Source organism: Theobroma umbraticum, unplaced genomic scaffold (assembly GCF_002168275.2).
Source record: "Theobroma umbraticum cultivar Fairchild unplaced genomic scaffold, ASM216827v3 scaffold_67.0, whole genome shotgun sequence".
In the NCBI taxonomy this organism is placed as follows: Eukaryota; Viridiplantae; Streptophyta; class Magnoliopsida; order Malvales; family Malvaceae; genus Theobroma; species Theobroma umbraticum.
Window position 1 is genome coordinate 8310263 of NW_018397262.1, and position 14043 is coordinate 8324305.

The window sequence follows — 14043 nt, forward strand, 5'->3', positions numbered from 1 at the left end:
GCAAACAACTGTTCCAACATTTCGACCACTAGAGTATAGATCATGGTCACGGACAAGTTTACTATAACTTTGGGACAATTGGATAAGATCAGATGAAGGGAACAAATGAAATCAAAAGTCAAAACATGAGAATTTGACCCTCAATTAAGTAGAAACATGGAATACTTGGCAATGCTATCACCCTTCTTTGCATTCTTCAAGCTGGCTGACTTTTCAGGTCGTTTCAAAGCATAGTTCAGCTTAGCATCAGCTGAACCAGGGAATCTGTGCATGCTCAAGGCCAGAACCTCCCAGCAAAACCTGAATTTGGTTTAAGATTGTAGGAGACATGCAATTAAAGGGCAACTTCTAACGGAGATAGATAATACATCCATCTTTACAAGAACAGAAAGTCACCATGGGTTGTCAAATACCAGCGCTAGTACTGTTTCTGACAGATTCGAAGAGCATCAAGACTCAAAAAAAAAGAAAAGCACATTTAAATGCTAGCATACAACAAGAAACCCATCTTGAAAATCTGAGAGACATCAGATCCATTCATGGTAAGACTAGAGTATAACTCTTTGCCTGATTCGAGGACTGATTCTTATAGGGAGGATGCAACTCATTCAATCAGAACAGCTACATGAGACAGGCAAGAATTCTAAAGAATAAGAAGCTCGAATAGAAATCTTTCTATATATACAAAGTAATTTTGTACAATTCTCAAGGCTTTAACAATGGCATTACTCAAATGGTTAGTATTCTACATCTCCCTTCACAAAAAATCACATGGTTAACATAGCGGTATGCTGAAACTAACCAAAAGAAAAAACAAAAAAGAGGGGTAAAAATGATACAACAACTAGCCAACAGAAAATGCAGATCAGCAACATCCTCTGCTAAATCCTATTACATCACATTCAAACTTTTAAGTTCTGAAATATTCTACCACATCTCAGACTTCAGCAGTTTCAAGTCATAATATTATCCATAACATTGGTTTCATCAAGTGCTAATAAACCAAAACATAAGTGCAAAAGTTTAAAACTTAAAAGCATGAGTTCCACTTCAACATGAATGCTGGCAAAAGGAAATGCCGTCTACTGTCTCTTTCAAATTTTCGAGGCTGAGATCATCTCCATCTCCACGATAACTCTGTTGAACAGCTTCAAATCTCAAGATCAAATACCTTCAAGCTATAAATCAAAGAAATGAGTAATATTTGCAATTAGGAACCATGTTCTTGAAGAATATAACAGATTATAATCACAGTAATTTCCTTTGAAGAGCACAGTAAACTTGATAAATGCACAATAAATTAAGGGCTAGTATTTGAATGCTTTGCTTAACTCTATTAACAAAGAAGCAAGCATACTGCAAAAACTACACGTATAATAAGCAAATCATAAAGTAATTCTCAGGAAGATAAGTTTTGCATCTTACAGCCAGAAAATTCATTCTTGGCAATTAATAATAAATAAAAAGAAGAGGGGTAGAAACCAATAATTCCCTAATTATGTATCAAAAAGACTCAACACCTACTAAGTATTTTATGATATGGTACAAACATACGTAAAACGAGGAAATTATTACATTAAAACTCAGCATATGTCACAACTAGAATGTATTACATTCATAAACTGATGAAAATAGCAGAATAGCGAGCAAAGACCATCATTACATGAATACTAGCTAGCCTACTGCAACATTTTGAGATCTTCAAAAACTTAGATATACAAATTAAATACATATGAGCAATGTTCTACCATATGCACAAACAAGTATTACATAATCGCACATGTTCAGGAAAAAAATCAACATCATTTTTATGGATAACGAGATACTCAGATAATATAATTAGAAAACCATAATTCAGGAACTTACTCATTTTATGCAAAATCGAGATACTCGAAGGGAAGAGAAGCAATCAACAAATTCAGGTAATGAACAGAGAATGGCTAATGAATTGACGACCACAACACCACCACTTGAGAGAGACGTCAAAAGAGGATGATGAACCCAAAGTTTCTGTAGTGACTGATCTTTTCAAAAAATTTCTAACAGAAAGTTTTTGCTATTAGAAGAGTCAGATAAGTCACTCTGAGGCAAGTCGTCGCCTCTTCCCATAATCAGCATCTCTAGATCTTGAGCGACGCTCCTCCTCCTGAGATAATCGTAACTTGTTGTGAGTCCTTGATGACCGTCCATGGTCATCATGCTCTGGGTCACGGTCCCTGTACCTATGATGATCTGCATATCTGTCTCTGTCTTCCCTATATCGATCCTTATCCCTGTCCCGATCACGTTCCCTATCACGATCACGAACATGATCTCGAGAGCGCTCCCTATCCCTGTCACGGTCCCTATCACGTTCTCGAACAATGTCTCTATCATCCCGGTGCCTTCTTTCTGGCCAATCATGTTCATGACCTATATCCTTCTCCCGAGGCATGTCTTTATCATACCCCGGTTCTCTATCATCACGATACCTTCTTTCGGATGAACCTGACCAGTCCCTTTCTGAAGCTTTATCTTTTTCTTTCGTTGGGTTTTGCCAACCTCCTCTATCATGACTAACCTCTCCGTATTGATGGTCAGATGCAGCTTCCTCTCCATAACTAGACTCTCCAGCTCTCCCACCACCATGCTCATCACCACCCCATCCTCCCATGTTGGGATCAGACCACATTCCCATATAAGGCCCATCTACACCACTTGTGGGCATCATCCCATACCATTCATGGGCATACCTCTTCCAAAAAATGCAGGGTTAACATGAGGAGCCACTCAGGCAAGCCAACTCCTCCAACAGGAGGGAACGAAGATAAAATCCCGGAAAATGGGGGTGCGGGAGCACCAGGAAACCCTCCATAACCGCCCATTCTTCCCATGGGTCCACCAAAAGCTGGATCAAAACCTTGACCCATCATAGACTGTGGGTGCATGAGAGGAGGTGTCGCACCAATACCTTGTCCAAATCCATTTCCACCATTTCCCATGATACCCCTACCTCCCATCCCACCAGCCCTATTCCTCATAGGACCAACTGGCCCTCTATTTCCCATCCCCTGAGCATTGCCTCTTCCCCAATTCCCTCTCCCATAACCTCTATTATTATCCCCTCCTTGATAATTCCCTCCAGTTTGAATGTTACTGGCACCAGTCTTAACCCCAGCATCATTAGGGCCCCTCCTACCTTGCGAAAAAGAAGCCTGTTGTTGATTCCTATTTAACTGAGCCTCCCCCATCTTCTTAACAGTAAATGGCGATGCAAAGGCAACAACACAAGGCCTTCCATTAAACATATGCCCATTCATTCCCTCCTTACAAGCTGCAGATGCCGCTGGATCATAAAACTCAACCTGACAATATCCCTTTGACTTCCCACTTGCTTTTTCATCAAAAAACTTCACCTCCTTCACGGGCCCATACTTGCACAACTCTGACTCCAGTTCAGCATCTGTTGTCCACCAATGCAAATCTCCAACAAACAATATTGTCCCACCACCACTTCCACCCCACCTGCACCAACACCAGGACCTACAACACCACCAACACCCACATTTCCGCCCCCATTCCCAACCATAGGACCAGCGCCACTGCCACCACCATTCACACTTCCACCTCCTACTCCTCCTTGCCTCATCAAACCCTCACTCCCAACACTCCCGACATTCCCTACATGATGTACCTGCTTTCCTATACCACCTACACCACCTAAACTACTAATATTATTCCCACTCTGCTCCTCAGGCTTATCATTCAACTTACTCGATGCCTGCGCAAATTCAACTCTAAGCCCACCTCCACCACCACTAACACTCCCACTAGGTCCCTTCACATCACCACCACCTCTAAACCCTTGACTCTCATAAGAAACCCTAGAATCCCCTCCTTCACCACCACCCGCAACACCTGGAATCGAGACACCAGATTCTGTTACACCCATTGGTGAACCACCAACTTTCCCACCACCGTTGTTATTATTATTAATATCATCATTCCTATTTGCACTACTATTGGTTTCCACATTGCTAAACCCTGAATCTTGGTTCTTCCTTAGAGATTGAAGAAACCCTTCACCAACATTAACATCATTGTAAAGATCTTCATAATCATCATCTTCTTCACCTAAAAAACCCTCGTCAGCAACGGCTGAGATCGCCTCGTTTCTATGGAACTGATCCATCTGATCCCCTCCCTCTCCTTCATCCATGTTTTCCACTCAAAATTCCCTAAAAACAAAAAATACATACATTTTTTCTCCTAAACTAAATTCAAAGCTTTGACCTTTTTCATACTTCTGTAAATTTAAAATAAAAAAAGAAAAAAAAAGCGCGAATTTAACGAAATTAACTAGAAATTAATTGAAACTACACCGGGAATTCGGGGATTTAGGGATCTTACCAGGTGGATTGAAGAGACAGACCAAAGACTGTAAAGAAACGAGAGAGAAGGAAGCGAAACCCTAGCCCCGAAAGCATATGAAATTATATACATGGGGTTTTTCTATTTTAGCGACATTAGAATGCTAACGTGCGCAGCCGTGCATATTGTGCCAGTTACTCGTATCTTTGGACTTTGACGCATTTATTTATATTTAATTAATTTATTTGAGTAAATATTATTATAAATTATATATATTTCTGTCATTCCTAATTTTTCAATACAATTGTAATATTTATTGAACTACAATATACCATACTGTTTTTCTTTTCTTGTGTTAAAACATTAAATAAAAAATAAAAAATAATGTTTGAACCCTTTTAATTGAAGTGGTCATAAGATACTCATTATTGAACCATTACTTTATATATTTTTAATTTTTAATTTTAGTTTTTTATATTTTTAATTTATAATGTATTTATAATTAATGTAATATTTATTAAAATTGATTAATTATCTTTAATTTTAGTTTTTTTTATGATTAAATTTTAATTTAATAATTTAAATTTTATTAATAATATATATAATGAATTTTAAATTCATTTTATTTAAAATTTAAATTTTATGAATATTAATAATCAAGTTTTTGAGTGTCAAGTGTTAACTTTTAATTGAATTCAAACCTTAAGTGTTGATTTTTTTAATAAGTTTAGATAAAATATAAATAATTAAATTTTAATTTAATTTGAATTGAAATACCTTAAAATTAATGAATACACTACATGTTACCGTTCTGACCCCAACTCCCAACCTTGTATGAGTCATGTACAATCAATTAACAGTTACATTACTCCATATAGTCAATCACCAAAACCTCATTATGATTTAATTTTAATTTAATAATTTATTTTTTATTAATAATATATAATAATTTTAAGTTTATTTTATTTAGAATTTGAATTCTAGTTTTTATGAGTATTAATAATCGAGTTCAAATATCAAAGATTAATTTTTCATTGAATTTTTTTACTAATATTTAATTGAATTAGGATAAAAATATAAATATTAAATTTTAATTCAATTCAAGTTTTAATACTACAAAATTAATAGATACACTACCTATCATGAATTTTATATAAATGAGAGATGGGGTGAAACATGGATCTTTCGCCAGTTATCAAGCATGTATTTTAGGTTGAGAATGTGTACTCGTGACTTATTAGCTTATTTAAACTCTGGATATTAATGAGAGATGAGGTGAGACATAGATCTTCCACCACTTATCAAGTATGTGTTTTTAGGTTGAGAACATAAACTAGTGATTTGTACATTTACTTAAACTATATTTTTAAAGTTTAAAACTACACGAAATTAGATTTAAGTTTCGAATTGTGACATTTAGTATTAAAGCAGACTCGATGGGAAGCTTCTATGAGAGATAAAAATTAAAGTAGACCCAAACTAATATAAAAATCTCTCTCTTCTACAAGTAAAGAGCCGTTACATAATTGAGTGAGGTAAAGTATCATATATATCACACTAATAAGAAATGAAGTAAGTTTTTGATATATTAACATGAGTATTATATTATTTATCAAACATATCTTTTGAGTTGAGAATAAAATTCTATAATTTATAAACTTATTTAAAAGCATACGAGGTTAAGTTTAAGTTTTGACTCGTGATACTATTCATTATATTTCCATCCACTCGGCCCGGCCCAACCCTCAGCCAGTCATGTACTGCCAAGTAACGGCTATGTTACACACTACAGCCGGTCACCTAAACGCCCCCCGAAAGGTCCCCACCATTCCAACGGTCAAATTTCATTTCAAGCAATCATTTTGAAAATCACAACGTTTAGTTTCCGTATAATATATATATAAATCTCTCTTTTTCCCTTTCATTCTGTAAAAGGCAAAACCCATCGGACAAAGCAACTTCAGAGAGCAAAGCAAAGATGCACAGATTCATCATACTTTCCATTTTTGTTCTCTTTGTTTCTGGAAGGGTAGTACAAGCCGACGGCGATGCTCCTTCTCCATCTCCGAAACCCACTCCAACGACAAGCCCTCTGTCTCCGGCCAAAGCTCCGACATCTTCGTCTACCTCTCCTATGGCGTCGCCTTCGAAATCTCCTTCATCATCGCCTCCGTCAGCCACTCCCACGAGTTCCCCACCCACATCATCACCTCCGACTGCTACGCCCCCATCGGCTCAATCCCCGGATGCGACTCCGCCTGCTTCTTCGACCGCCCCGGTTCAATCCCCGGCTGCGACTCCGCCTGCTTCTTCGACAGCCCCAGTTCAATCCCCAGCGAGTTCTCCACCAATGTCTACGCCTCCAGCGTCGGCGCCGGAGCAGGCAAGTTCCCCTCCTACATTGACACCGGCGAGTTCTCCTCCGTCGTTGAGTCCGGTCGGGGCTCCAACTGTTGCGGAGGGTCCGGTTGGAACTCCTGAGTCTTCTGCTAATATTCCTTCGAGTTCAGCAACGCCAGCGGAGAGTCCTGCTATTTTCCCGTCAAGCAGTAGCCCACCAAGTCCCACTCCAGTGGGTTCATCACCGGAGAGTGCAGAGGGTCCGGCGGTTAATGATGAGTCGGGTTCGAGATCCAGTTACGAAGTCGGGTTCTTTCTAAGCACTGGTTTAATCATTGGTGCCGCCTTGGCTATTTAGATTTTAATTTTGGAATGTAATTTCTTAAGAATTTTTATTTCCACATTATTAATGAAATTATTGGATTGCTTTATTATTTTTTAATTTTATAAGCAGCTTAAATATTAATTTTTTATAATTTTTTACTTGAGAAAATTAATATATACATGTATATTTTAATTAAAAAATCGAATTTAATCATATCATTTTATTTTATAATAATAAAAATAAACTTATAACTCATGCAACTCTTCCAATTTTTCATTTATGAAATTCATATTTTCCTATATATTTATACAAATGAAAAAAAATTCAAAGTAATACATAAAAAGTAATTTCATGTAGTAACTTCATTATTAAAATTGTTTTATGAATTTATAATTCGGTGTTCGAGTATTTGATTTAATAATTAATAAATTTTTTTATTATAAACTGTTTCAATTTAATCGTATCTCATTTTATAAGTGAAATTTATTTTTTGTTTAATTTGATATAAATGGATAGTAACTATGTGTATAAAAAGTAATTTTATAAATAGTTTGGTTTTAATATTGAGATTATAAAGTACGATATTCGAGTTTGTAATTATTAAAAAATAAAAACTAAAACAATTTAGTTATTATTGTGGCAAGACTTGAGAAATTTGATAGTAATAAAATCACAAAGTTACCAAATTAAATGTGATTGTGGGACCTACTCAATAATTGTAAACATTTTATTTTCAAACAACAACGTCCTGTTTTTTTTTCAAGTGGTATTTTCTTTTTCCATTCTTATCCATATTTTTGGGATTACCATTTCCACGTTGAAAAATTATATTTTTAAAAATTGAAAGCAATAAATCTACATAATTTAAGACTAAACAATAGATGTAATTTTTTTTTTGAAATAGGTTTGGAATAATACTTTAAAAAAACCGTAAATTATTTTGAAAAATTTAAATAAAATTTTTTTATTATATTTAATTAAATTCTTATATTATTATCTTAAATATAATAAACTCTTATAAATAACGGTTGATCAACTCTTATTAATCAAAATACTACTTATTATTTTACACTACATAACATACTGATAAGTTATAATGAACAATGACACATAAGCTTATTTGCTATAACGATATAGTTATGTTATCTATTTTTACCATATATATTAACATATGAATATAAAATAATAAATAAAATTTAATTATATAAATAAGGATAACAATAAGTATTCCAGTTATCTTACATTATTGAACTTGTTTAAGTGAGATTAGCATATTTTATAATTAGGTTCGAATAAGATTTGAGTAATACAAATTACTCATTGTCATGTACTCAAGTTTGGATAACTTTAAATTAACCTATGTCTTACTTGTTGTCATTTTTAACTATTTACTAATTTACTAAGATTAAAATATTCTATAATTGAGTTTAGATAGAATTTAAATGATAAAACTACTACTTGACATTTGTTTGGATTCAAGTTCGGATAGGATTGGAATAGTAAGACTACTACTTATTATATACACTGATTCCGGTAATTCCAAATTAATGAATTCTCTACTAGTTGTCAATTTCAGCTGTGAAGCAATTAACCAAATTAGATAGTAAATTATGCTAGCTTTTTTCAATAATTTAGTGAACTTCAGGGGCATGGCTGCAAAACTTGCGTAAAATAAAAAGATCAGAATTCTTCTTTTTTTTTAAAAAAAGAGAATAAAAAGGAAAAATCGCCTTTCACAATTATTCTTTTTTGCTATTTCTCCTTCGAAAGCCAGAGAATTGATGAGAAAAAAGAAAAAAAAAACAGAAAAAGAAAAATGGCGTGCAAGTGCGGAGGCAGAGGAGGCTTCTACTACACTGTGAACGCAGAAGTGAGCTTCGATCGCGAATCAACGAAAACGCGAGAGTTTCTTCTCCGAAACCTTTCGGCGATCCGCATATTCAGAAATGGCTTCTTTCGTAGTAAATGGCGATCGGTTGCTGGTAAACATCGCATTTTGAGGTCGGCGCATCACATTTTCATCTCATCTCTCTCTCTCTTTCCTGTTTGGTTAACGAGAAAATGATACAAAATGAAAATTTGGATATCCGTGCTTGAATTATTTTGCCTAATGTTTATTTATTTATTGTTTTTATTAGTTTTTAATAATCGAAGAGCTGAATTGGAAGCTTGTTCGTTAATTTATGAGAAGATTTTGAAGTTTCCGTATCTTTGAGCTGTACATTACATTTGATATTAAGCTGGCGTTAAAAGAAGAGAATACGGACATTTTTGAATCGATAGAAATCAAAATCAGTTTCCGTTAGAGCTGAAATATTAAATTAGATGAAAATTTATAAGAATTTAGTGAATCAGAAGAGAGATAGAGCGATCAGAGAAAGAAGGAAAGAAAGTAAAATTTCAAAATGATAAAGATTAAGAGAAATAATAGTCAACATTTGCAATGCCTTTTACTGTCTATGTAGTCACACTGCGTTTGGTTGTTATAGACGTAGCCAATCGGTGATTAGGAAAAGAAATTCTGCTTGAGTATTGTTAGTATCCGAAATTACGGCACTGCGAGGAGAAGGATGGAAAATAATTTCTTAAACTGACTTCCAGTAGTTAGGATAGGATTTTCTTTGAAAACAAAGCTGATGTTTATAGTGAAGTAAGCTTAAGTTTGCTGTGGCTGAATAAGTGTTTCTATGTTCCATTTTACTTCTTCATATTCATTTTAGTTTCCTGGAAAAGGTGTTGTCTCTGTCCCTAGAAGTACCTTCTTAGGTTGCTTGGATTGTGATGGTGGATGTATCACTTAGCAAAGTAGCAAAAATTTAGAAATTGTGTGGCTTTTTTATTTCTCCTTTTGCTGATTTTTATACCTTACCCTGATGTTTTAGCATCAATATCTTGCAGCATGGATGCTCGAGAGAAGTCAAGATCCACGATACTGAAATCATCAAAAGATAAGAGGGTGCCTATTTTTGTAATGATGCCTGTGGACACATTTGCTGTTGATGCTTCTGGGAGTCCAAGAATTAGAAAGTAAGGTTTTGGCCTTAAATCTGCTCGATTATTACTATATTATATATTCAGCATTCCTAAAAGAGAGGCAGACTCAATTTGTTCCTCATGCTTATCCAAAATAAGGAGAGTATGATCATCTTTGTCCTAACTAACATGACCATGTCATCGGGTCCAACTTTTTCTCTTTTGATGTCTTAAATCGTAGGTATTATGTCCTGTTTTGCTTTTGAAAATAAAATTCCTTTTGTGTTCGTCTTTGTTGTTTCAGAATCAAGGCCTTAACTGTATCTCTAAAAGCGCTCAAGTTGGCAGGTGTTCATGGAATTGGAGTTGAGGTGTGCTGGGGAATCGTGGAGCGATTTTCTCCTTTTGACTACAATTGGTCTCTATATGAAGAGCTTTTTAAACTGATATCTGATTCAGGGCTGAAGTTGCATGTTGCTTTGTCTTTTCACTCAAACATTCACTCATCTAATGGAAAAGGGGGTGTGAGTCTTCCACTGTGGATTTTGGAGGTATGGCTGTTTACTTATTACTGTTATATATAGTTGCAAACTGAGTGATAATTTGCACCATTGATGTATGGTCATTTAACTGTTTTTACTAATAGTTTTGCTGCAATTCATTAGACTGGTAGGAATTTTGCTATCCAATCCACCAATGGGAATGTAATATATTAGAATGGAAAAATATATTCGAGTCTGCCTATTATTTATTTTTCCTCAACCGCTAATCCCTTGTGTAGGCAATCTACTACTTTAATTCTATAGGTAAGACTGCATTCAGTCTCCAATCTATATGAAGCTGCTCCATTGAAAAGGTTACCAGATAAAAAATATATAAAGAGGACCTTGTTTGTATTATGATTATTGTTACAGCTAAAGTACTGCTAATTAATACCTTTTTGATCCTCAGATTGGTGATGCAAATAAAGATATATACTATCGAGATCGACATGGCTTCTCCAACAATGATTATCTTACACTAGGGGTGGACGAAGTTCCTCTGTTATCCGGCCGGACTGCCCTCCAATGTTATGAAGACTTCATGCTTAGTTTTGTTAACAAATTTGAATCCTATATTGGAAGTGTAATTGAAGAAATAAGCATTGGTCTGGGTCCTTCTGGAGAACTTAGGTACTGTATAGTTCTTACATCATTCATTTCCCTCTTTTCGTTCAAACTGTGAAGTTATTGTTGAAACATAATTGTGAAGCCATTGCATTATTTTCTTAGTGCAGGTATCCTGCTCATCCTTTTGGTGATGGTAGATGGAAATTCCCCGGCATTGGTGAATTCCAGTGCTATGATAAGTACATGTAGGTGTAAAGTTTCTTTCATCCTGTGATGCAAACTCAGTTGTTTCAGTATTCTAAAGATAGTTCTGCTTTCAGGATGGAGGACTTGAAGTTGGCTGCATGCCGAGAAGGAAAGCCTCAATGGGGCAACAGAGGGCCGCAGAATGCTGGCTGTTACAACAGCCTTCCATCAGGGGTGCCCTTTTTTGAAGAGGGACAGGAAAGCTTTCGATCTGATTATGGTCGTTTCTTCCTGGTATGTATGCTTTATCTGTTAATATTTCACCCCAGATTTCTGTCTGACAAAGTTTTCTGTAGATTTTGGTAGATTAATCTTCTAGAACATTCACACACTGGTTTTTAAGCATGCACTATTTGTGCTGCTACAATATATTAATTTAGAAGGAGTCAAAACTATCTGTTTCAGTTTGATGCATCGACAAGATATTGTGCAATACAGAAGTATGTGACTGAGTTTAATCTGATGCATTGTCAAGAATCTAGAAAACCAGACTTTGGAATGATCTTTTGCAGGAATGGTACAGTGGTAGGCTGATTTGTCATGCAGATGCCATTCTTGCAAAGGCAGCAAAGATACTGAAGAAATATCAAGAAAATGAGCAAACTTCTGTTACGTTGGTGGCTAAAATTGGTGGAATTTATTGGTGGTACCAGACTGTATCACACCCTGCTGAACTTACTGCTGGTTACTATAACACTGCTCTCAGGGATGGTTATGATCCTGTCTTATCAGTGTTGTCTCGCCATGGAGCTGCTTTGCACATACCGTGAGAGTTTTATCTCCATTTAGTTCCTTTTTTTCCTTTTGTCTTATTTACCTAGATCAGTTTTGTTTGGAATGCATTATTCATTTAATGACTGATACTTGCCCAAGAACTAGAATTGTTAACTGATAGACATGAAGGCTTTGAATCTTCTGAAAAACCCACCTTGTGAATCTCCTGCTTGGAACTTTATTTTCTAGAAAGTTTGAAACCAGTTGACTTATTTCTTTTTTGAGTTGATCAAATCTTGAGGTTAAAATTTATTGGATGAACTATTAGATGCTTTGGGAGTAGCAAACACATCAATATCATTTATGTTTGCCTTGTTCTTCTACGTTGAAATTCTGTGCTATTTCATTGTCTACCCCCTCTTATCTAAGTTCATGCATGTATGATGTTTGTGATCACAATAATAGCCTTTTCATAGATACTTTGTCATACATCTTCCGGCATTTTCATTCTTTAACTCTCTCCTGCAGCTGCTTAGAGATGATGGACAGTGAAACCCCACCAACATTTCTTTGCAGTCCTGAAGGATTACTGAAACAGGCATGAGTTATCACTTTAGTTACAAATTTTCCTTTTCTTTTTTATCATCAAATTTGTGATTTTAGTTGATGCAATTTTAGCTGCTTAAATCTACCAACAGAGTGTTCTTTTATCTGAATTTTTTAACTGATTAAAGAAGTTTATTCATATAGTTCCAATGATGGTAACGTGCCTTATTGTGAACTATGATGTTATAATTTGCTGCTATCTGTTATTTAGCTAAATATGTTACATGTGTAGCCTCTCAGATATGCTCCTTTGAAAAAGGAAAATGATAATATTCTTCGATCTCCGTAATTTTGTAGTGAGTGGGCCTGGTTCAGTGTATTTATTAGGGCTTAATGGGCAGGCATGCTAGTGGCAGTGTCAACATCACTTCGCCTGCACCCCACCCTGTAGCCTAAAAGATAAAAAGAAAAAGGGAACTGAACTAACATGTTATATTTATCATAATCAATGTAACCCTCAAAGCCTAATTCCTCCCCAGACATTTTGTATAATCATGAAATGCCTTGAAGTTTCTCCTAGGATACAAGATTTTGAAACAATTATGTTTCACTTACTGTCCTCTTTGGACTTGGTTGTAATCTCTATAGGGGAAATACTCTTGTTACCCCTTATAAAGAAGTTGAATGAGGTTGTTTAAGAACTATATGGTATGAGATTTAACTGCTAAAGAGTGTGAAATTCAAGTGCAACTTGTCTCATTTGTGTGCTTTTGCTAAACACTAATTTCTTTGACCTTCTTCCGAGTTTCCACTGCAGATACAGTCCGTCTCAAAGAAGAGGATAATTAACTTGATTGGAAGAAATACAACTGAACGACTAGACAGGGTAAGTGTCATTCTATGTTGACAGACTCTTGTCTACCTTTAGCTTCATAACAGGATTTGATAATTTAATTGTTTTTCTGGTAATGATTAATATGGTACTTGTGATGGCTCTTAGCTCTTTCAACCAAGGTAACCCTGGTGCTTCACCTCATTTACATATATTAGCACAAGGTTTTGCAATTATTTTAGCGTTATCTTGTTTAGTACTCTGCAATTTTCTTCTCAACTGTTCATCTTTTTCTTTAACTTTATCTTCTTTTGCCAGGATTTTCTTTACTAACATAACCCATACTTGCACTCTCTCTTAAATTCTTGCAGACTGGACTATGGAAAATTCATTCAAACTGTTACCATTCCCAGGCAGAAGTTGTAAGGTCATTTACTTATTTCAGAATGAATGAAAGTATTTTTAGGGTTGAAAATTGGAATAACTTTGTACCTTTTGTTAGAATGATGAGCACAGATTTGTAATATATTGTTTCAACCGTCTAACAATTTTACTAAGCTAATTAAGATCTCCCTTCCCCTACCTTATTTTTTATCCTGACTAGGGGG

The 14043-nt window shown here is 35.3% G+C and overlaps 3 protein-coding genes across 4 annotated transcripts; 2 read left to right on the forward strand and 1 right to left on the reverse strand.

The window, feature by feature from the left end:
* Positions 1-641: 641 nt before the first annotated feature.
* On the reverse strand, positions 642-4470 carry LOC110419457 (RNA-binding (RRM/RBD/RNP motifs) family protein). Its single transcript, XM_021432520.2, is given in 5 exon segments — positions 642-1178; positions 1867-2715; positions 2718-2771; positions 2774-3500; positions 3503-4470. Coding segments are annotated over 4 exon segments (2115 nt in total). The 5' UTR covers positions 4199-4470; the 3' UTR covers positions 642-1178; positions 1867-2077.
* A 1813-nt stretch (positions 4471-6283) lies between these two features.
* Positions 6284-7132, forward strand: LOC110419676 (uncharacterized). Its single transcript, XM_021432773.1, has one exon. The coding sequence runs from the start codon at positions 6329-6331 to the stop codon at positions 7046-7048; it is 720 nt and encodes a 239-aa protein (XP_021288448.1). The 5' UTR covers positions 6284-6328; the 3' UTR covers positions 7049-7132.
* A 1603-nt stretch (positions 7133-8735) lies between these two features.
* Positions 8736-13975, forward strand: BAM4 (beta-amylase 4). 2 transcript variants are annotated; one of them, XM_021432349.2, is made up of 10 exons: positions 8736-9016; positions 9914-10042; positions 10293-10539; positions 10940-11160; positions 11265-11342; positions 11418-11577; positions 11856-12109; positions 12586-12655; positions 13421-13489; positions 13807-13975. In XM_021432349.2, exons 1-10 carry the CDS (start codon positions 8832-8834, stop codon positions 13957-13959), a joined length of 1566 nt encoding a protein of 521 aa, XP_021288024.1. In that variant the 5' UTR covers positions 8736-8831; the 3' UTR covers positions 13960-13975. The 2 variants fall into 2 exon arrangements, with proteins under 2 accessions (XP_021288024.1, XP_021288027.1); XM_021432352.2 differs by having other exon boundaries at positions 8881-9016; positions 9898-10042.
* The last annotated feature ends 68 nt before the right edge of the window (positions 13976-14043 follow it).